Source organism: Erpetoichthys calabaricus, chromosome 10 (genome assembly GCF_900747795.2).
Source record: "Erpetoichthys calabaricus chromosome 10, fErpCal1.3, whole genome shotgun sequence".
Taxonomy (NCBI): Eukaryota; Metazoa; Chordata; class Cladistia; order Polypteriformes; family Polypteridae; genus Erpetoichthys; species Erpetoichthys calabaricus.
Window position 1 is genome coordinate 19,860,882 of NC_041403.2, and position 24,254 is coordinate 19,885,135.

Sequence of the window (24,254 nt, forward strand, 5' to 3'; positions counted from 1 at the left end):
GGGCTGCCCTTTGTCACCGATTCAGTTCATAACTTTTATGGACAGAATTTCTAGGCGCAGCAAGGGCGTTGAGGGGATCTGGTTTGGTGGACTCAGGATTGAGTCACTGCTTTTTGCAGATGATGTTGTCCTGTTTGCTTCATCAGGCTGTGATTTTCAGCTCTCTCTGGATCGGTTCGCAGCTGAGTGTGAAGCGGCTAGGATAGGAATCAGCACCTCCAAATCCGAGACCATGGTCCTCAGCCTCTCAGGGTTGGGAGCGAGATCCTGCCCCAAGTGGAGGAGTTCAAGTATCTCGGGATCTTGTTCACGAGTGAGGGAAGAATAGAGCAGGAGATCGACAGGCGGATCGGTGCGGCATCCACTGTGATGCGGGCTCTGCATCGGTCTGTCGTGGTGAAAAAGGAGCTGAGCCGCAAGGCAAAGCTCTAAATTTACTAGTCGATCTATGTTCCTACCCTCACCTATGGTCATGAGCTATGGGTAGTGACCGAAAGAACGAGATCGCGAATACAAGTGGCTGAAATGAGTTTCCTTCGTAGGGTGTCTGGGCTTTCCCTTAAAGATCGGGTGAGAAGCTCAGTCATCCAGGAGGGGCTCAGAGTAGAGCCGCTGCTCCTCCTCATCGAGAGGAGTCAGATGAGGTGGCTCGGGCATCTGATCAGGATGCCTCCAGGACGCATCCCTGGTGAGGTGTTCTGGGCACGTCTAACCGGGAGGAGGCCCCGGGGAAGACCCAAGACACGCTGTGTCTCTCGGCTGGCCTGGGAATTCCTTGGGATTCTCCCGGAAGAGCTAGAAGAAGTGTTCGGGGAGAGGGAAGTCTGGGCATCTCTGCTCAAGCTGCTGCCCCCATGACCCGATCTTGATAAGAGGATGGATAATGGACCTTAGGACATAAGACTTCTATTTGTCTGGTAATGCGAGGAGCTTAAAGTAAAAGGTTTTGAATCAGTTGATCAAGTAACATAAAATTGGTGGTCGGTATCGGCTTAAAAAAAAAAAAAAAACCTGATCGGAGCATCCCTAATATTGTTCAGTACCCATACGAATATTGTTATTGTATATATAAAAAATGACAAGGGCCTTTCTTTCTAATTATTATTTGTGCTGGTGTTTTAAAAAACTTCACATACTTCAGGAGCACCTACCTGAACAAGATTTTTAAGGAAAAGTATGTCCCATATTTGATCCTGAAATGCTTTGAGGTGTAGATTATTTTTCCTTGTACATTACCTTTCTGTGAACATCTAGGTGCTACTTACTTTTAGACATTTATTGACTTAAATTTGGTACTTTCTGTAATTAATCATTTTGGTTTCATGGAATACACCTTTATAACCTCCTTTTTATTATTAGATTATTTTACATTTACCTGAACTCTCAATTCACAACACCACTGTAAGCCTCACATAAGATGATGCCTAGTTGTCTCAGTTACTTAGTGCGACTTGCCCTAATCCTCTTTATTAGAACTAAAATTGGCTGAAATAAGCCTGGTTTATTAATTTAAGTGAGGTTTATTTTCTAAATGCACTTCATGGGATAGCCTCCAGGTTTACTCACACAAGGGAAACATGTCTTAAGCTAATCAATGGGTGGCAGATGGCACAGAATGAATGAGTGTGTGCAATATGTTTTATTAGCTGACAGTGATAATAGTATGACTTTGCTTACATTTTAACGAAAGATTTTGGTAGGCATATGTGCTTCAGTATTCACATGCACTATCGTTAAACCCATGTAAGCCCTCTAATAAGTAAACTTAGAAAGCAGGGTGGAGAGATGAAAATAACTTATTTTAGATGTCCTGTCCCATGTGGTTAGAATCACGTATACTTAGTTTTTGCAATGTTTCTCTTTTTTTTTCTGTAATATTGTATGTAGGTAAACTGTTTTCCAAGGTGTGTTTTAGTCTTCACAAAAATAAGTGAGTTCATTTACTATAGGATACACAAGCATCTTGTAGTAATCATCCACCCATTTTGTACAACCACTTTTCAGTTTTATGAAACATTCTGTTGTATGTATAACTGTACATTTTTTTTCACTAAAGCAAGTGGTAAACTTTAGCTCTAAAAAAAAAAAAAAAAAAAAAAAAAAATTTGCCTTGGATTTATACCCTGGTAGGTGTTGGCACCTCTTGTTTTCTGTTGTACTCTGTCTTTGTGAGTCCTCGCCTTGATAATTATGAACATACAGGAAAAAGTACAATGCATTAAGTAGTTTATTAATGTGAAATCAGTCATTGATACCCTGGACAACTTTGGCTGTCCAGAGTTACTAATATGATGTAGCTCACAACCCAAGAACATGATTTTGTGTTTATTTGGAGGTCTAAAACCATTTAGTTTACTGATCCCACTTCTTAACCCACCTGATCACTATTTTATATATACAGTATACATATAATATTTAGATATTGTATTCTGTAATTGAATTCCCCCAACTCTCTTTTCTCATGGGGTTATGTAAAAGATGTCATATATGAAACTTGGGAATTAAAACCATCTGCCTAATATTGTACAGTCCCCCTCTTGCTTCCAAAACAAATCTGATCCATTAAAGTGTGAACTCCACACAACCTCTGAAGGTGTCCTGTGGTATCTGGCACCACAACATTAGCAACAGATCCTTTAAGTCCTGTAAGCTGCGAGGTAGGGCCTCCATGGATTAGGCTTGTTTTTCCAGCACATCGTACAAGTGATCAATTGGATTGAGATCTGTGAAAGTCAATACCTTAAAGTCTTTGTCATTTTCCTCAAACCATTCCTGAAAAATGTTGTAGTATGGCAGGGTGCATTATCCTGTAGACAGAGGCCAGTGCAATCTGATAATACTTTTGCCGAAAGGGGAGTACATGGGATACAACAATGTTTAGGTAGGTGATATGTTTTCAGAGTAGCGTCCACATGAATGCCAGGATCCAAGGTTTCCCAGCAGAACATTGCCAAGAGCACCACTATGGCTCTGACAAATTGTCTTTTTCCCATAGTGCATCCTGCTACCATCTCTTCCCCAAATAAAATTCAGATTTACAAGGTGTAGTATATTTAGTGTGTTTTCAGTCTCTGTAGAGGATTAATTGTAATTTAAAAAATAAAAGCATTTTTTTATAGCAGTAGTAGTAGTTGTTGATTATACCCAAAATTACATTTTGTTCTTTGTGCTTTATGCTAATTAGACAGAATATTGGCAGCCCTTAATTGGATTAGCCATGTGTACTGCTTTTACAGCTGTGAGAGTGATCTCCCTGGAAAGAAAGCAGATGCTCCCGGGTTACACTTTGGCCTCTGTGACCCTTAATTGGATTAAGTGGGTGAGAAAGTGGATGGATGGATGGATGGATCATGGTATATCTTAAATGCCTCAAATGTTTTAGTAGATGGTATGTTTGCTGCTGAGCTGAGCTTTGCCAGTAGAAAATAGCTGTATAAAGAAGTTAAAATGTAAATAATAGAAGAATTAATATAGCCATACATTCAAGTCATTTCCTTTTTCAGATACTGAGACTTTATGTAAAACGAAAGCAAATTTTATTGGCCTCTGAGGTTTAATTATTTAGGTATACCATTATCATTTTAGCAGAGACCTTTGTCTGGTTTTGTGCAGGGGGTTCAGCTGGCTCTGATGACCATGAGTTTGATCCTTCCGCGGAGATGTTGGTACATGACTATGATGATGAGCGGACACTGGAGGAAGAGGAAATGATGGAGGGAGAAACGAATTTTACAGCTGAGATAGAGGATTTAGCTAGGGTAAGTTATATGATAGCTTTTACATTGCAGAATTTTTTTAAAATTTATTAAGAACATCAATTCTTTTGATTTGTTTTAAATTATACTTCATAACAGACACAAATCTTCAGTTTAGCCTTTATTTTCTTGGTTTTTTATTTGCAATATTTAAAATTTGAAATAAGACTAAATTTGTAATTTACCCTTGCATTACCCTTATACATTAGGCAGTCTATAGCAGTTTAGTATTGTAAAATATTAGTACTATGTTGAACATTGGTTATTAAAACACTCAAATACTAAATATAGGAAATCACTATTGCTGTGAAAAGTAATATTTGAATAGTAAGCCCTCTTATGCCTCGCATGACATTTTTATTTATAAAACACTTAATGCTCGTTTCAGTTTACATCACTCAATTTTCTATGGTTTATAGATATACTGCCAACTGTATGAAACCCAATTTTTGTCATTTGTCAATAGATAGCTATTTGCCACATGTGCAACAAATATTGTTTACTTTGAACAAACACCTTTTATTTCGCATAGTGTCTTTCAGTGGTCAATGCTTTGTCAAAGTAGTTTGCAGAGATAATGTAAAAATTAATACCTGAGTTTTGCCTCCAGTAGCTTTTCACATTGTAAAGTTGCATAGTCTACTAGTTGGAAAAACAAACCAAGCAATAAAATAATAAAAATGGTCTTATGTTAGTGTTTAAGTGTAAATCCCCTGAGTGTGTGCTTTGCTGCACCACCAAGACAGCTTTATGAACCAGTTATCTTTTTGGACTAATCAGTATTAACACACACATTGTGGGTGAGTAGTGTTTGTCTACATATATTTGGAAAATGACTAGACAAGTCGTGATTATGTGAGAATGATAATGGACAGCAGCTTTATTTTGTTACAGATTTTCAAGAAGTTAAGGTAAGGAATGGTCCTGTTAAAGACATGTGTTCTACATTTTAAACATGCTGTGGTGTGCTTTGGGTCATCACCCGGTTGTCTGGAACTACACACTTGTTCAATAAATTAAGATTTCTGGCTCAGGGTTGTCATTTTTTTTGCATTATTTTTTTGTATTTTAAGTTATTCTGTCATTGAGTATTTGATAGCCTGGCTTATTGCATGAGAAAAATGAATTAAGAAAAAACAAACTCCCATTAGGTGAAGCAGAATATTGTTCTACTTGAGAGTAAGGAGTCTTGCTACAAACTTTTGACATTTTGTTTTCTGACTCATGAGCACAGGCTCTTTGGCACTCTTAAGATAAGGACATTTCATATATATTACAAGTTGCAGGCTAAGTAATCAGGCTAAGAAACCAGTCACGACACCAAAAGGCCACCCCAAAGCTGCAATTTTAAGTGAGCAAACACACTTCTAGCAGAGGTTCACACTAGAAACAAATAAGCAAGAGACTAAACAATTTTTGAAACATGAAATTATCAAAATTTATAAACACTAATCTAATATATAAAGCTGAATATGTGTTTGTCCAGTATGCAAATCTGTATCATTTAACTGATCTCTGCCGAATTTTTACGCAGATTCCCCAGTTGTACAGGGGAAGACCGTAGGCTATGTTTTGCTCTGAAATGTTTCCTCTGTGCAACTTTTAGTGTCTCTAACTGCCCCTTATTAGGGAACTTCTCGTAGGAGGTATTGTGTGGGATGTGCAAAGGAATGTATTGTTGCTCCCCATGGTGGGTTTCGTCAATAAAATTTTGGTTTGGGGCCAAATGTTTCCCTTGTAGAGAATTTATTAAGAGGCCGTACCTGCACTTTATTCAATCTAGGGCAGCACATGATACCCTTGCTAGTATCTATATAAACAAAAAATGAAGGAAAACAGAGGGTGTGAGATATGAAAAATATCCCAAGGACAAATAAGAAATGCCTGTCAATTGCAGGGCACACTAATGTATTTGCCCATACTTATTCACTAGTCTCTCTATTTATTAAAAAAAAAAAAAAAAAAAAAAGGACAGCTGCTGTACAGGCTTTTAAATGATCAATACACAGCACGACAAGCAGAACACACAGCTCGGCAGCAGCAGCAGGAGAAAGAAAGCCGCTGATCAGACCGCATCTCCTCAGCTTTTGTTCACCTGCCCCCCCTCTTGAAAACGTGAGTGGCAGAGACGCGAAGTGGCTGGAGCGTAGTGCACCCAGAGGAGGGTAGTAGGGGGTGGGCGAGCGAAGCAAGCTGGGGGCAAGGCCCCCTAGTTAGTTCTATAGTTCTAATTAATTACTAAGAATGTGCAAGCAACTTAAACACGGTCAGTTTCGTTAACCTCTCTCTTTCTCTATGTATATATAATATATATATAAAATAATTGAATGATCCAGTTGATTTTGCGAGTTCTGTCACCATGCCAAGTATCATAGTTCGCTTGTGGTACTGATTTATTTGCGCGCATCTGAGAGAGACACAGCGGTTTGAGGGGAGGGGGAAGCTTAACATCAGGTGTGGGAAGTTGGTCTACCTCTCTGTTTTGGAGCGTAACTTGCCTCTGCTTAGCTAGCGATACCTTTTTGTTTGTTTTTAAAGTTTGTCCTGCTCCACTACTACGTAGGTGGAGCTGTGGGGAACGGCTAGTCTATCTTAAGTACAGTACAGCACACAAGATATTAAGATAAAAAAATACAATTAAAATAGATCTTACAATTTATAATTTAACTGTGCTGTGTTAGTGATGATATAACTATTACTGGTAAATGTGCCTTACATTGGTAGCTTGTAAATGTGAATAGCACAATAATAAATCCTGAACTAAAATGGCTTTCTACTTAAGAACAAGGTAATAAAATATGGCTAACCTTATTAAGATGCACACTTTGAAAGAGTTACTTGCTTTTCACATTAACTTGTAAGAATCAAAGTAGAGAGTTTATTTCTAGTCAAGTCTTGGTTTAGAAAATAAAGACTAGTTTGTTTGTTGATAAATGGACAGATTCAGATTGTTTTAACAGACAGGTTAATAAATTGTCATATAACTCAAAATCTGTACTTAAATGTTAAATGTTGTGTAAAACAGATTATGAGCATTTCACTGTATCTATACCAGTAACAGTGCACTGCATGGTAACGTGCAGTTTATATACTTGACTTGAGCATTCATAGTTTTCCTCCTCTTTCTCTTTATGTTTGGCATTCATTTGCTCAGAGGTTGATGCGCTTGCTGCTTCGTGAGCAGCTCTTCTTTTCTTTACCCTAGTGGCCCGCTGCTTCTCTTCTTTTGTCAGCATCTTTTCGCGTTAAAACTGATTAAGTCAGTGTTTGTCTTGCAATTACTTAGTACATTTTCCTTAATTTTTCAATTAAGCTGGCACTTAAGTGTTCAATCTGCCTGAAAAATGATTTAAGATTTGAAGAGGTAGGGGAATTGATGGCGAAGGTAGTAGGGACTAGAACGGCGGCCACTGCTGAGAGTTGATTCTACAATAAAATAAAAATAAAAAGAGGAATAATCTTGGAGGTCAATCGTCACCCCGAAAGTGGATAGTAGACGTGACGTAGTATATGTCTACCAAATTTCAGGTCAATAGTTTACGAGCTACAGGTGATTTAAAATCCTGGACAGACAAACGAACAGCCACGGTAGCATATTACCGTATTTTTCGCACCATAAGACGCACTTTTTTTTCCCCCAAAAGAAGGTTGGAAATGTCTGTGCGTCTTATGGAGCGAATATTACGTCACAGACCATGATGTGTATTACCTGACAAAAGTCGACATCCAGGGGTAGAGGGCGACAAAACTCACTGATATGTTACAGGCATTCCCTCTGTGCTTGGAGGAATGTTAGACTCATTGACTCGGCATCTAATCCTTGTGTATGCGTGAGTTGCGAAATGTAAACAAAGGCAACATGGCATCGACATCTCACGAGGGAGCGAAGCTAGTGCAGAAAACAAATGTTTTGTGCATTATCACTGAGTTGGACTCTGATTTTCAGGATCTGATTTTATTGAGAGAGATCAGGAGATCGAACAAGAGGGTGAGGAACTGGCATCTGCTGATCGGGACACCATTTGTGTAGCCGATGCACCTATGGCAAGGTTCGTGTGGGAGGAATACCTAAACATTGATCCATGGGAGCCAAGCTGGCTACCGGAGTTCACAAGACAATATGGCTTGCTGTTGGACTCAACAGATTACCAGCCTCTGGACTACTTCAGGCTGTTCTTTCTTGAAACTGCCTTTCAGCTACTGTCAGACGAGACAAACGGGTATGCAGAGCAATTGTCTGAATTGAGTGCTGTGCTGTGATGAAGTGCTTTGTGGCATTACAAATATAGATGGGACTAGACTGGCGATATAACTTCAGGAAGCATTGGTCCAAACGTGCGTGATGATAGGTACGTGCTCCTGCAAAGTGATTGTGAGCAACTGAGCTTCATAAATTCTGACACTAGCGATGAGGAGTTCTTGGGGTTTCCATAAAACTAGAAGAGTGCTTGAACCTTAAAGTTTCTTCTTATTTGTTAATGACAGTGATGATGTTTCTTAATACCGCTGTTGAATTTACATGGTTGAAATATTATTCTGCTATATTTTATTACACATATTAGTACAGTAATCCCTCACCTATCGCGGGGGTTACGTTCCAGAGCCCCCTGCGATAGGTGAAAATCCACGAAGTAGCGACCTATATTTATTTTATTATTTATACATATTTTAAGGCTTTATAAACCCTTCCCACACTCTTATAAACCTTTCTCACTCTCTTGTTAACCTTTCCCACACTCTTATAAACACTTCCTATGCTCTTAAACACTTTCTACATTCTTAAACACCGCAGACCAACACTGCACGCAGCGATCAGACGTCAATGTGTCTGCACTCGCTTTGTGAAGGGGGGTAGCTGAACTCACGCTGAGCAGAAATGGACTTTGTGCTGCTTCTGCCAAAATGCCTGCTTGTCGCTCTGCGCATTCGGAAGGAGGAGGTGTGTGTGTGGTTTTGTGAGGGCTGAACGCACGTTCGCTCAAACCCCCCTCCCCGGAGGCGCAGTTCGCATTGTCAAGGGGGTGGGGAGCTGAATGAACGCTAAGGAGAAGTGGACTTTGTGCTGGCTTTGTGCTGCTTGTCGCTCTGCCTGTCAATAATTTAAAAGCCTGTACATCACCAATTTTCCTGTCTCACTGTCTTGTCTTGCGTGAAGTTAAAATGTTTTATAATAGTGAGATGTTACTCATATCCTTAGCCCGACATCCACATATCATATGTGTTAACAAAGTGTGTTTTATAAGTTTACATGTGTTTAAAGCATGTGGGATGGGTATTTTAAGGCTTAAACTATAAAAATGTTTATTTATGTGGTCTTTCTATATCGCAGATTTTCTCCTCTTGCTGATGGGTCTGGAACATAACTTCCGCGATAGGTGGGCAATCACTTGTATTTAAAAACCCGCGAAGTCGTGAATCCGCGAAAAGAGAACCGCGAAGTAGCGAGGGATTACTGTACACCATTTGGTTCAGAATATTTTTTTTCTTGTTTTCCTCCTCTAAACCTAGGTGCGTCTAATGGTCAGGTGTGTCTTATGGAGCAAAAAATACGGTATATAAGAAGATATACTTGATCACTTTCATTCTGATTTCACTGGTAAGGGTTGCAATGGCAATGTACAGTGCTGAGCAGAACTCTGCCTTCATCCCCCAAGATCTCATTCCAGTCCCCTTTTGTTAATTGTGTTTTATTGAGCTTAAAGATCACATTGCAATGAGTAAAATGCATTTCAGTAAATATTAAGGATGCAGCGATATTGACCTCCAAATAAACACTGTAGGCTGATGATGAGTACTAAATGAATACCTTTAGATTATTTAAGATTAAATAAATTTTGTTAATCCCATGGGGAAATTCAGAGCAAACAATAACAGTGAAGACAAACAAACAGGAGCTGCTATTGCAGGCCGCTGCTCATAGCAGCGCCGGAAGATGATGTAGATTTGAAAGAAAAGAATGATGTTACATTTTCATTAATAAATATATAACAATACAGTTGCATTTAATATGCCATTAAATATTTGTATTTTAATGAGATTTATTAAAATGTTATATTTATCATTCAGCCAACAACAGATACAAACTCTTAAAGTGGAATTTCTGTGGAAGAAAAAAAAAGCTGCAGCCTAATTATAATTCTAGAATCATAATAAGATTGTTGTAACAGCAATTTGCTAGTTATTTTAGTTATATTAAATGTTTGCCTATAAATTACTGCATAGTCTAATGGGAAGTTCTTACAATCCCCCCAAGTTGAATTGAGTTGGTATATTCTAACTATTTCGAGCCTCTCTGACTATAGATTAGCCTTAGTAAGTGACCTAACTTGCTATGTGTAAAGCATGGAGGGCACACGGTTTTAAACCATGCCTTACGCGCCCTTTAGTATGAAAGTTAATATGCTGTATTGAACGGGCAGTGACGTACATTTAGAGAATACTGAAGGCAAATTAAAGTACCTTTAAGTACATTAACAACTGACGTTTGACAAGGAAAGCTAAGCTTAGAGAAGAAACATTTTTTTGCCTTTTATTCTATGTGTGTAACAACTTTGTTTCTTTATTCTTGTGTGGACTATTTGCTTTGAATTTTCACTATATCTTTTACAATGGTTAAGCTACAATTGTTATAAGTAGCTTAATTAAGCTTTGAAATGTTGTTATAGGCAGATTCCCTTTAAAAAGAAATAGCATTAAAACACTATCACAACACTTGCAGCTGTACTAAAAAGCTAGTCGCTGATCACAAAGGTACACAGTACCAATATAAACCTTTGTGTCAAAGGAAAGGTCTAACTGTATTGTTTGCCCAATATTGGAGAATATTGTCTGCTTGGGATGTTAGGTTCAGATAGGCATGTCTACACATGAAGTTTAAGTTATCGTGTGTTCTCAAAATAGAATTACATTTTTACTTGCGTATTTCTTCAGATTGGTGACAGTAACGTAATGCTAACAAAGGTACGTTTGTGCTGTGTGCATGCGTTTTTTTTTTGTTTTTTTTGTATTATCAATATTTTTACTGCTTTTTGTGCTTGTAGTGCGCCTGTAATGCATGACATCGTTATAAAATGGGCACTGCTGTTTAGTTAGACACACGTGAAAACCAAAACTTTGACTTTGCCCTTCACAAAAATGGGAATATCATTGTGCACAAACTGACCAAATCAAAGAGAAAAGTGTTCTCTGACATTTACCTTACAGGCATACTGTTAGAATTTCCCTAACAAAGGGCATTCTGTTCATTGTTAAGTAGCCACACTTGTGCTTGCATCAGTAATGTTGGACATGTGACCTTCTGTCAATGCCTCTTCATCTTTTAAGTTGGTTCTTGTATATAAATGAAGACATCACAAGTCTATAGTGCTACAAATGAAATAACTGAATGTTATAAAGTTTGAATTGTATTTTAAACATTCCTTGTTATTTATTAATAACAAGATAGATAGATTGATACTTTATTAATTAATTAATAAATTAATAAATAAATTAATAATTCAGGCTGATTACTCAAAAATACATGTAGTATTAATCTAGTAGTGGTACTTTTTCTGATGTTTAAGTTGCTAGTGTTTAACATGTATAGAAACGACACTTCCCTTCAAATTCTCTGTCACATAAATTATTGATTGCTTTTCTTTTTTCCCCTGAACATTTCCAAACAGCCCCCATTACTTTATGCAAAGTGAAAAGAGAACTCTCCTACATTGAAAGAACTGTCAATCCTTTCACAATGGGCATTGGCACAGTGACATTTTGTGATATAGGAGTATTCGGCATTGTTTATTTTTTGTATTACTAGGGGTCTTCGCTCGCCAACCCCCTGGCCTGCGCTACGCGTTAACCTCTTTGTGGTAATGCCGCTCGCGTATGGAATTGTTACATATGCGTCAACAAGACATATAACTGCCCATGATTGAATTCCGTTTCTTTCTCTTTATTAAATAAAACTACTTTTTCTAATGTTTGGCTCTGAGATTTATCTTTGCAAAAGCTATTCTAACTGGAAACTGTTAACATTTTAATACGAATGGCATTTCAAGATCTCCTTTGTTGTCTGTTATCTGTGGAAGATGTACTACATTAACTTTCTTGGATACATCATTCTTTCTACAGTAATTCGTGCATTGCAAGACCGGATGTTATTCACGGTTGTAGATATTCTTTGGCATATTGAAAGTTGTTTTCATCTTGCGCACGATCACCACCAACTGTTTCAGCATAGTCTATTGATACACATTTAACCAATTTGCTGTGTAACCGTTCAACATTTTTGGACACATTTAACCAATTTTATGTGTAACCGATCAGTGCTAGGATTGTGCATGTACTCATTTTTTATGTTGATAACCCTTCTTGATGAAATTCTTCAATAAGATTTGGACATAATAAGTTTTCTTTAAATCCTGAACTTATTAAAGTGAGGAAAATGTTAAAATATATAAGAGCTGAGAGCACAGGAAGTGTGTCTGACAAAAGCATTCACACAAATGAGAGCTGAGCTCATGTTTGAAAATATTTGAGAGGAGAGCGTGACTTGAAAAAATGTCAAGGCAAAAAGTCTCGTCGCGTCGAAGGATTTTTTTTATATAATAGAATGTTTTGTTTTTTTTAAATTTTATTTATTAACATAAGTGCATAGTGGTTTCTTTACCACTTGTCCAGTCACTTACTGATTTAATTCCAGCCACCTTTTTGTATTTTATACCTAGTTTAAATTTTGGGTCACCTGACCTTCTAGTATGGTACTCACAAAAAGACATCAGGCAAAACTGATACCCAAGGATAATTATCTAGGGAGTGTTATCAGACCAATATAAATACCAACAAATAGTATCGGTGCATCCCTAGTAAAAATACAATCTGTGCAACATTCAGGAAAATTAAGATTTATCAAATCATAATCAACACTTAATACACCTCCATATTCTTTTTCCCCTCCTTGAAAATGCCCAGGCATTTCCAGGACAGTCAAGAGATATAACCCCAACAAGTGTGCCTTTAGTCTGTGCCTTGGCGATCTTCCAGGGAGCCCTGCTTGGTACACCTGTGAGCATGTTGACTACAAACCCAGCACACCTCAGCTCATGCTGAAAAAGATTCAGAACTACTTGACCTCCTCTACTTGGGGCCACTGCTCACCATATAATTGTTGAGAGCAAGCTACTCTTTTCCAAGTGGGAACCTTGACCTCTGAAATGAAGGTGTAAGTCCTAAGTCTTGGCTGCATTCCGGTACACAGTAGAGATCATGGTCTACTGGAACAGCATCATCTGCATAAAACAGATATGGACTGCATAGGCTCTCAAACTGGACACAATCCAAACATTTCCTGTGGGATGTTTATCCTGTCCATGAAAATAACAATCTGAAGAGGAGGTGGGTACATGATTATTATAAAAAAATGCCAGTTTATTCCCCTTATACTGTGTTTAGGATTATTATTTCAATTAATAGAATTTAAAAGAAATACCTATTTTGTGTTTGCAAATACACAAATAAAATAAATCAAGCTGAGAACTGTGCTCCTAAGTTTTTTTGTTACATTTTTAACATCCGTAAATCAACATAACTGTTCAGCATAAAATAAAACTTTTTTAAAAATAGCTTAGGCCTAGATGGCACTAAGCATGTGAACATAAATAAAATTTACACACATGCCATTGTATTTACAGAATCATAATTTTATATACATTAAACTACCAGTGCGTTTGGCTTTTTTTTTTGCCAGTGTTTGTTTTCAGCATAAATGTTGTAGCATTAGGACACTTTCCATTTGTTAAGTGTAGCTTGTGGCCAAAGCACTACATTCTGTTCCAGACGTTGATAGCTGTAGTGTTTTCTGTGTTCACTCTATTACTTGTAAGCCAGTGCACCTATCAATTTTTGAGTACAGGCAGTCCCCGGGTTACGTACGAGATAGGGACTGTAGGTTTGTACTTAAGTTGAATTTGTATGTAAGTCGGAACAGGTACATTACTTTAATAAATATTATTGTTGACCGACTGTAACCAAGTGCTCTGCCAATGAATGATGGAGTTTCACCTCTTTCTGACCTTTTCATTATTTCTACTTTATTTTCAATGGTGATGGTTTTTGTCGTCTTTACTGTAGCACCAGCATTTGCATCAGATTTGTTTCAGAGTCATTCTTGAAGGGTGAAGACAAAAGGTTAAGATGAGCTCTTCTGTACAGCACTGTACACACTATCACAGTAGATTAGGCACCAGTCGTCAACACGTCTGATGTATAGGGTGGTCCAGATCTAATTATGCAATTTTCATTACACTATAACTTATTCAGTTTATTACATAGAAAATCACCCTAAAAATCCCGGACCATCGAGAAGTGAGTGAACTGACGACACGGAGAATCGTCTTCGCGCCGAACTGGAATCGTCCCCGCATAAATCAAAGTCATCCAGATGATCTGGATCTGCAGAATTAGATCTGGACCACCCTGTACTGACGAGACAACTTCCTGCTATGTGCGCAACAGTACAAGCAGGCTTGCTATTGAGAATGAATGGGGGCAGCGAGGGGCGGTTCATCACCAGCCCACATCACAGTCACCTCCACTTCAGTATGCTGACTGCAGTGTCCCACCGCCCCACCACCCCCATTCAACACGCAGCCATCCGAGGCACACTACAGTGCTACCCCCTGCCTCCCCATTCACCCTCAATGGCCTCCGTTCAGCCACAGCAGGGTCACCACTTGCAGTGGGGGGCGGGCAGTGAAACCTGCCTGACGGACACTATGCGGCACGAGCAGCGAAATTGACCCCCTCCAGCCTTCATCCAGCCACCGCTTGCAGCGTCCCCGGGCCGAAGATGACAGAGCGGCAGTTACTGAGGCGCATGTGTCGCAGATGCGGCCCCATTCGTATGTTGTAGGTCGGGTGTCCGTAACCTGGGGACTACCTGTAATTTACTTGTAGAAAGTATGCTGTTTGCGAGCATCTGCCTCTTCCTGCAGATGAATTTCAGTTTCTGTCTGACATTTTGAACAAAGCAAAATCAGTGCAACTTGGGGAAAAAGATTACAAGAGAAGATGATCTTTTAGTCAGGGTGTTTATTTATTTTTTTTATTTCCCCCTTTGTGCTTGCCACATTAATTGGATCAATTTATTTTGCTAATTCAAGCACATTCTGCTACCTTAGTTTACCTTGAGAGTCTGCTAGATAGAGCAAAGTGTTATAGAGTGAACCAGTGATGGGTTTTTGTGCCAAGGGTCTAACATTAGCTTGACTGGATATTGCTTGGTCTACTTTCATACCCTCCTTATACTGCATTATGTAATTCAATTAAAAATTTTATTTTTTTTTGGCAATGGTGCTTTCACAGAGTGTTAGACTTTTCGCATAATGTTTTTATGAGCTACATCATCTCTGTTTAAACCAGAATTATTCCAAATTACTGATGGTGCTCTTTGTTTTGGAATTAAAAGGTTGCTTTCAATGTCAACGTCAGCAGGACCACCTGTGATTAGTCTTACATTGGTAAGGCATATGATTCTCTAGTGCATTTGTACTCTCAGTGGTTTTGTCTTTGGCTGTGACTCTAATGAGCTGTTTAGAGCAGTTTCTTGAAAAGCTTGTTTGTTTTTGTTTTTAGTCAGTGGAGTGCAGTCTGTATGCTGTGCTGTAGATATACATATTATACAAAGCTATGAACCTATTATGTCAATAAGGTTTGTGTCTCTCCTTTTTCACAAGAGAAAGTAAAAGTGGCCATAGAAAAAAATAGACTTGGCAGTAAATTTCTTGACTGTTTAAATGGTTTTGTTTATCATTTTTTCATTCATTCTGTTAATTCTCATTGTTTTAACATTTCAAATATAAAATATTTCCACCCTTGTGCTTAATAGCATACAAAATACAAATAACACCAATGTAGTGTACTGTTTTGGATAGTGTAAGACATGTCTGGAAACAAAGCAGTTTATAATAGCTTTTCAGTTAGAGATCTGGCCTAGGGGCAGAAATGCTAGGGAATGATGTCGCAAAGGGAGTGCTACAAAAAGAAGTCTTGTTTACAAGTAACTTTTGTAGCTTAAAAAATGGTTTTTGCCTTTTATTTTTTAAATGTAATTTAAATAGTTCAATATGTTGTTTTTGCAGGAAAAATATAAAAAAAAAAAATACTTGTTTTTCTTTTTGCACACAGCCTTCATAATTTTGTATTACTACTATTCATAACTGACTTAAGTGAAAACTTGAATTTATGCTGAAAAAAGGTGGCTTAAAGCAGTTGCATATGGTGTGAAATGCCACCTTTTTAATGGTAAAAATACAAAATATACACAGGTGGCCTTTTTTAGATTTAGGTCTGAAAGAGTTAAGTGGGCCCTATGTTGGACTTGCTTTCCAAGTGCTGAATTCTGCTTAGTGTAAAATTCTAAAGTGTTATCAGGCATGCGCAACCTTTCCGCTATTGACGGCCGCACTACAGACTTTTTACTTTAATAACGGCCGCACTACAGACTTTTTACTTTAATAACGGCCGCCAGTAAGTCCAAGTAAACTTAATAATGTTTTATGATTTATGTAAAAATTTACAGATTACACATTAAAACAGAGTATGATATATCTGACAATATTCAATTTACTGGTCTACATATGTAAAAAAATGTCTACGAAACGTCATATAGGACAAAAAACCTTTACAGCAATTGTTTCAGGAAGTTTGGAAAACATCGCCATTAATGGCTTCCTTGCTCTTGCATGTTTGCAGACAGACTTGCAAAGTCAGGGGACTCGCTGGAGACCATTAGGAGATGGCAGTGCTACATCGAATGCTACTTCCATTTGTTTATCCACGCTGCACCATCTCACCCCATTTCTCCCAGGAAATGCGGAGTAAGCTCGAGAGTCCCTAGGCCTCGATGAATATATAAAGGGCAACATTTTGGTCAACATACCGACCCGGCTAAGGAAGGTTCTGCGGTGTTTGGGGTCTCTAGACTCCTGCAAGTGTAGAATCTCAGAGTCCAAATCGGCTTTCGGCGTCACCATACCGACCCGGCCGACAAAGATTCCGCGGCATTGAGACCCCTTACTCGCTGGAGTCCAGAGACCCTACACCTGCACGGCCGCCATTACGTACACTTTAATATACACGTCCACGGCCGCCAAAGTCCTTGCCCACGGCCGCATGCGGCCGTACGGCCGCAGGTTGCGCACAGCTGTGTTACATTAACTTGTCTATCTTTCTAATCTTCACAGGAAGGAGAAATGCCTATTCAGGAACTGTTGAGCTTGTATGGATATGGCAGTGGAGGATCTCCTGAAGATGACGATGAAGATGAAGAAGAGGAAGAAGAGGAGGATGGAGGGCTAGAAGATGAGGAGGATGAAGAAGAAGAAGAGGAAGAAGATTTAGAAGAAGTTGATAACGATGACAACAGTGGCAGCAGTGGCGATATGCAACAGAATAAGGCACGTATATGTGGGATCCATACACTGACTATAGGGTAGCACCCCCTTCTGGACTCACCAACACCTCTTGCAGGAGCAACCCAAGCTTTCCTGTTTGGTCTCCCATCCAAGTACTGGCCAGGCCCAAACGTGCTTAGATTCAGATTAATTACCTGGTATAAGCTGCATTTGGTATGGCTTCTGACTATTTAGACTCGATGCGAATACCTGTTTTTGAGGTGCTACATTTGGGAACAATTGTTATAGCTAATTTGCATGCCAGTTTTTTTTTTTCTACAGTGTTTTCCAATTTACACTTGTTTAGTAAATTTTGGGCACCCTTCCACCCTCAGGTTTCATGTAAATGAATCAAAACAGAATAGTAAAATTCACTATATTTTAGTATGTTGAGATATGATTTTACAAGCTACAATCATTCCAGAGTTAAAAATTCAATTGTAAAAAGCCCATTTTGTGCTTTACTTAGGATTGATGTCTACATTGTTAATGAATTCTTGTGAATTTCCCCTTGGAATTAATAAAGTATAGATCTATCGAGGATCAAAAAAATAATTTTATCTAGAAATCCACACTCTTGACCCCTTTTCATTTAGTACAGAATGTGTGTTCCCATTCCATAATTTGCCTCCAGCCTGTATAAGGTTTGCATCTCTTCTCTTCACACGGTAAGAAGTCAGACTGGATTGTTTTTCTCAGCCTAAAAAACACTGTTTCTATAGAAACATGGCTGGACCTTAAATGGATAGCAACCAGGCTTGAAAAATCTCTGAAGCATAATTCATTTACTAGTATTCTTAAAAATACACAGCAGAAAAAGAAATTAACAAGATGGTTAAATAATAAAGCCTCACCAATATTATTGGTAGTTTTTAGTGGATTATATTCTTTTTAGTAATGCAGGAGCATGTTCTATTGCTCTTATGTACATAAAATATAGTAGCAGTTGACAATCCTATTTCACCACCCCTTTGATGCTATTCCATGTTAATACATGAGAGTAACACTTCTCTCCACAACAGCTGTCTGCTTCAGTGGCAGTCAGTTAGTAAATGCACTTTGTTGTTCACTTCACTTTAGAGTCCTGTAAAGCACTTTTTTTTTTTTTTTTTTTTTTTTTTTTTTTTTTTTTTTTATAAAAACACATGCAGCACTAATAGTATGACCCCTGTTACACAGTATAAAGCGGGTCCTGCAAGAGTGAAGGTCTTTACTTCAATTAAAATCCCTGTCAGTAAAAGAAAACTGCGTAAGTGAAACCTGGTTCAATTTGTGAACATCAAGAAGAGAGATTGCTGATGTAACAAGGGCTGAAAAGCACCTTTCTTAATAAAAGGTATCCATTTAAAGGGCTCAGATAATCGGCAGCTATGTTTTGGGATGATCTTTTAATGCTATAAACCCTCTAATTCCAATAGCGGAAAGTTTAGTGTGGCAATGAATTCAATACTAATCCTTATCTCATAAAGCAGCCAACTTGTATGGCAATTGGTAAACAATGCATTCAGAGAGTAAATTGGCCTGTTGCAGTCTCAGTGTACCGTACTAAAAATTGTTTGCAATATTAAGCTACTACTTTTGCTCTGTATTTTCAAAATCCTGCCTTAGGTGTCTCTTATTACAATCATGGTCAAAATTATCGGCACCCCTGGAATTTTCCCAGAAAATTATTGCAATTACACATGTTTTTGTATATACATGTTTATTTCCTTTATGTGCATTGGAACAACACAAAAAAACAGAGAAAAAAAGCCAAATCTGACATCATGTCACACAGAACTCCAAAAATGGGCCGGACAAAATTATTGGCACCCTTTCAAAATTGTGGGTAAATCGTTTTATTTCAAGTATATGATGCTCGTTTGAACTCGCCTGTGGCAAGAAACAGGTGCTGACAATATAGCAGTCACACCTGAAGCCAGTTAAAATGGAGAAAAGTTGACTCAACCTTTCAGTTGTGTGTCTTGAGTGTGCCACACTAAGCATGGAGAACAGAAAGAAGAGCAGAGAATTGTCTGAGGACTTGAGAACAAAAATTGTAGAAAAATATCAACAAACTCAAGGCTACAAGTCCATCTCCAGAGATCTTCATGTTCCTTTGTCCACTGTGTGCAACATAATCAAGAAGTTCACAACACATGGCACTGTAGCTAATCTCCCTGGACGTGAACGGTAGAGAAAAATTGATAAAAGACTGCAACGAAGGATAGTCCGAATGGTGGATAAACAACCCCAATCAACTTCAAAACGTATTCAAGCTGTTCTGCAGACTCAGGGTGCAACAGTGTTGGCTCGAACTATCCGTCGACATCTGAACGAAATGAAACGCTATGGCAGGAGAGCCAGGAGGACCCCACTGCTGACACAGAAACATAAAAAAGCCAGACTGGAGTTTTCGAAAATGTACTTGAGGAAGCCAAAATCCTTCTGGGCGAATGTCTTGTGGACAAATGAGACTAAGGTAGAGCTTTTTGGTAAAGCTCATCATTCTACTGTTTACAGAAAATGGAATGAGGCCTACGAAGAAAAGAACACAGTACCTACAGTCAAACATGGTGGAGGTTCTAAGATATTTTTGGGATGTTTTGCTGCCTCTGGCACTGGATGCCTTGACTTGTGTGCAAGGCATCATGAAATCTGAAGACTACCAAAAGATATTGGGGCGCAATGTAGGGCACAGTGTCAGAAAGCTGGGTCTGTGTTAGAGGTCATGGGTGATCCAGCAGGACATTGACCCCAAACATACCTCTAAAAGCACCCAGAAATGGTTGAAGAGAAAGCGCTGGAGAGTTCTGAAGTGGCCAGCAATGAGTCCGGATCTAAATCCGATTGAACACTTATGGAGAGTCTCAAAATTGCTGTTGGGAGAAGGCGCCCTTCAAATCTGAGAAACCTTGAGCAGTTTGCAAAAGAAGAGTGGTCGGAAATTCCAGTTGAGAGGTGTAACAAGCTTGTTGATAGTTATAGGAAGCGCTTGATTTCAGTTATTTTTTCCAAAGGGCGTGCAACCAAATATTAAGTAGAGGGTGCCAATAATTTTGTCCAGCCCGGTTTTTGAGTTTTGTGTGAAATGATGTCAGATTTGGCTTTTTTTCTCTGTCTTTTTGTGTTGTTCCAATGCACATAAAGGAAATAAACGTGTATACCAAAACATTTGTAATTGCAACAATTTTCTGGGAGAAATGGTGCATTTTCAAGGAAAATTCCAGGGGTGCCAATAATTTCGGCCATGACTGTATATATCTAAATTAAAAAAAACTAAATAAACTTATGAAACAATACATCTCAAGTCATGGATGGAAAACATTTTTTCTCTGGAAATCCTAATTTTCAGATTATTTTAAATTGACCCATTTTTAATATGCCTTGGGATCTAGTAGCACACAGTCCAGCACCAGTTACTGAGTACAGGCTCCACCCTGCTGAAAATGAAAAGTTGGACTAAGCAGGTTCCGGAAATACAAGGATGGATATCAACAGATCTAAGAATGGCAGCGTTACCGTCCATCTGTAAAAGTTTAAAATACATAACAACATTGTTTTATTATCATATTAATCTATTTTTACTACTTAAACACATAGTTTGAGTGTGGAGTTATTACATATTTAGGATTATGACCGTTGTTGTTTAAGACAATTACTTTCAAATTTTGATTTTGATGCTTGTACTAGTATCTGGTTGTGCAGTTTCTAATCTGTTATGTTATATTAGAAAGTATAATTAATTTATCTATCTTGAGTCCATACTTGGTCACATAATATAATTAGACTGTTTGACAGGCAGCAATATGTTTAAGCTGCAAACCACCTATCAGCTTGCATATTTTATGATGAAGTACTTTAGCTAGCTGACTTCATTTCCCAAAAATTTATGAAGTTGTGAAAGTTAGTGTTCGTAACGAAAGTCCTTTTTGTGTGTTTTTTTTTTTTTTTTTTTTTTTTTTTTTTTATAGGAAGAAATGATTAAAGATTCATCAGGACAGGAGGATGAAACTCGATCATCTATTGATGATCAGACTGCATCACTCACTTCTCATAATAAACCTGAACTGATCCGTCCTAGAAAGTGCAAGTATTTTGAAAGTAGGTTGCTTTAAGTACATTATTGCTTATCCTTCTACACATGGTTTCCTTCACGTAATTGTAGAAATGTATGCTTTTGAATCTTTTGAGTATAGAAGTTCATTTAGATTTCTGACTGTTTCGATGTATGCTAGCAACTAAGATTACTTAAGTGCCCCATTAATGTGAGTGGAGACTGTGCAGTTTGAGAGCTTTGAAAATGATCAAATTGTGTAGTTTGAATTTTTGGTCATCTCCAATACACAATCGACATGTTAACAGTCCTTTTTCTAACAAGAACCTTAATATGATATTTTGTATTAAACAACCAAGAGGTTATTTGCTTTACCACAGAAGCTGTTCTGAACTGTTCATTACCTTCTCCTGCTTTGAAAGAATTAAGTATTCTTTCTTGGCTTATACAGTAGGCATCACTGCCTTTTTGTTTTTTTACGAAGAGACTCCACATTCTGAGCAGTTAGATATTCAGAGTATATTTAGTCACTTCTGCAATTACCTTCACTAGGATTAAGGTCTGACCAGTTTTGTGAGATTAAAAATGCAAGTATTATTGTAACAAGTGAAATGGTTTTCATACTTTTGCAACCAACACATATGTAGTTTTATATTTTAATCCATTTAATTCAAGTAATAAATGAGCATTAAAAGTGCAGATTTGTGAGGTACCATTCACACTGCATTGAGAGGACTTATTTTCAGTAAAAAAAAAACCATGGAATTAGACCATAGTCCCATTATTATTGTCTTGTACTTTGGTGTGCAGATGTCAGGTATCCTTATTTAATGTTTGTTTATTTATACACAGAATGGTGGTGATAAGTGATGTTCAACTGTGAAATAAAATTTATTTTTAGAAGCTATTTAAACGAGATGGTCATTCTTATAAATGTTAATTTTTGTGAAAGATAAAATGCATACTGAAGCAGCAGAAATAAGTACAAAAAGAGTAATAATAATAATAATAGACTAAGTTTTCAATATACTCCACCAGTGAAAATGAGGTTTGTTACAAACCTGTTGGTGTGGCCATCCAGGCCCAGAAATCTGTGTGTCTTAAATATAGTACTATAGCTCTCACTGTTTTATTTTCGTAGTTTCCAAAGGCAAGTTCTTGACGTATTAATGATTGTCCAAGTAATTAAAAAAATCTTTTTTAAAAATGAGTCATCTTTATTCAAAAAAGGTAATGACAATGATGAAGAATCAGATGATGATGAAGATTATATCCCATCTGAAGATTGGAAAAAGGTAAATCTGATCAATTTGACAAATGCATAATATAGCAGGAATATTTTAAATTTGGCATTCATGGCACCATTTAGGACAATGAAAACAATGTAAAAGAAAACTTAAATGTACTATATGATTTTTCAGGAAATAATGGTTGGATCAATGTTCCAGGCTGAGACACCAGTGGGACTTTGCAAATACAAAGAGAATGAGAAAGGTAAAAATATACAGGGTCATTGGAAAAGATGGCTGATATTTTAAATTGCATTATCTTTTTAAATGCAGAACAAAACTTGTGTTGGAAATATCAAAATTTAATTGTAGGATAGGATTATTTCACCTTCAAAGCAAAGTAATGGATTAATTTGTGATAATTCAGAATTTGCTATTGCTTTGTAGTATTAGATAGATAGATAGATACTTTATTAATCCCAAGGGGAAATCCACTTTTTAACATGTATGAAACTCCATTTAATAATTTTTTCACAATCATTCTGTCTCGAGCATGCATGTATGCTAGTTTCAGGACTTCTGCCTTGTTAACAAAGAGGAGAAAAGTGCTCAGCATTTAATACTGGTTGGTTGGTCTGTCTCATCCATCCATAATTCCACATCAAAAGGAAATCTGACAGATTGAAGCATTTGAATGCTGGATTCTGAGATTCTAGATGCCAGATGCTAAAAAAAAAAGGATGCTTTTGTATTAAACTATTGCAGGTGAATATCTTAGTACTGTGACAGTAGGGTTCAGGTGAATAACACGGTTAATATAGAAGCCTGGTTTCTTAATAATCCATATTTACATGTGCAAGTGATCGTGTGGAGTTTTGCTTTGTCAAAATGCTCCAACGTCATTAAATTGCATTAAAAAAAAAAGCTTAAGCATCATCATCAGCCACATTGAATCAAAAAGTATGCATGCCACCTGTGATCATTTTCTTGTGTTTAATAAATATAGTTAGTCAAAATGATGCTTCATTTATAGGTTTTTGTTACTTGATTGCTTGCATCTTGGCTTGGCTTCTGCCTTTGCTGTGTGACTGAGCCTGGCAAAGGACCCAGTATATGTGCTTCTTGCGTTTCCCCCCTTTGCTGCTGGAATAATCATGACCGTGAACTATACTACCTTAGGTTACTCATTACTTTTAATTTGTTACCACAATTCTGTCAAGATAGTATAGCTGAGTATAACACTGCCCATGAAGTATAACAGCACACTAGAGTGTAGATTAACAGCAAGAAAGATGTAATTAAGTGTAATATTTAACTGATAAATCTAACTAATTCAAATTTTAAATGTCAGAAACTCTTGATGCTTGAATTTTCCAAATCTGTCCCTTTTTTAACGTTTGTCCCAACTGGAAGGCTTCTTGAGTGAAATCCAACTTGTCAGTTTCATATGAATCCTTTATTTCAGAATTACTGTTAAGCAGACTTCATTTTGATGTTTTCAAGTTGTCTTATGTGAGTGGTCATATTTTGTTCTTACTTATGCCCGTGTAGATATCCAGGATTAGAAAATTACTTGAGCTGTCATTACCTTTTTTGCCTTCAAAAGCAAAACAAATGGCACAAATTCAGTATCTAAAGATTTGCATTTAACAGTGAAGTATGCCATTTTATTTGTCCTACTAACAGTACATTTTGGTAATTTTGTGTGTCTGTTAACACATTACATGTCACATTAAAAGGAAGATGTCACTTTTTCTTCAAAGCATTGAACCATTGAATAACTTTTAATTTAGTATTA

General features: G+C 37.6%; 1 protein-coding gene across 2 annotated transcripts in view; it reads left to right on the forward strand.

The window, feature by feature from the left end:
* Positions 1-24,254, forward strand: part of mier1a (mesoderm induction early response 1a, transcriptional regulator) — a 72,115-nt gene that overhangs the window by 23,894 nt on the left and 23,967 nt on the right. Inside the window, exons 3-7 of one of the 2 annotated variants that reach the window (XM_051932722.1) lie at positions 3,613-3,758; positions 16,982-17,198; positions 21,149-21,274; positions 22,458-22,522; positions 22,649-22,721. In XM_051932722.1, coding sequence (XP_051788682.1) covers positions 3,613-3,758; positions 16,982-17,198; positions 21,149-21,274; positions 22,458-22,522; positions 22,649-22,721 — 627 coding nt within the window. The remainder of the gene's footprint in view (positions 1-3,612; positions 3,759-16,981; positions 17,199-21,148; positions 21,275-22,457; positions 22,523-22,648; positions 22,722-24,254) is intronic. The other variant, XM_051932723.1, reaches the window with a different exon arrangement.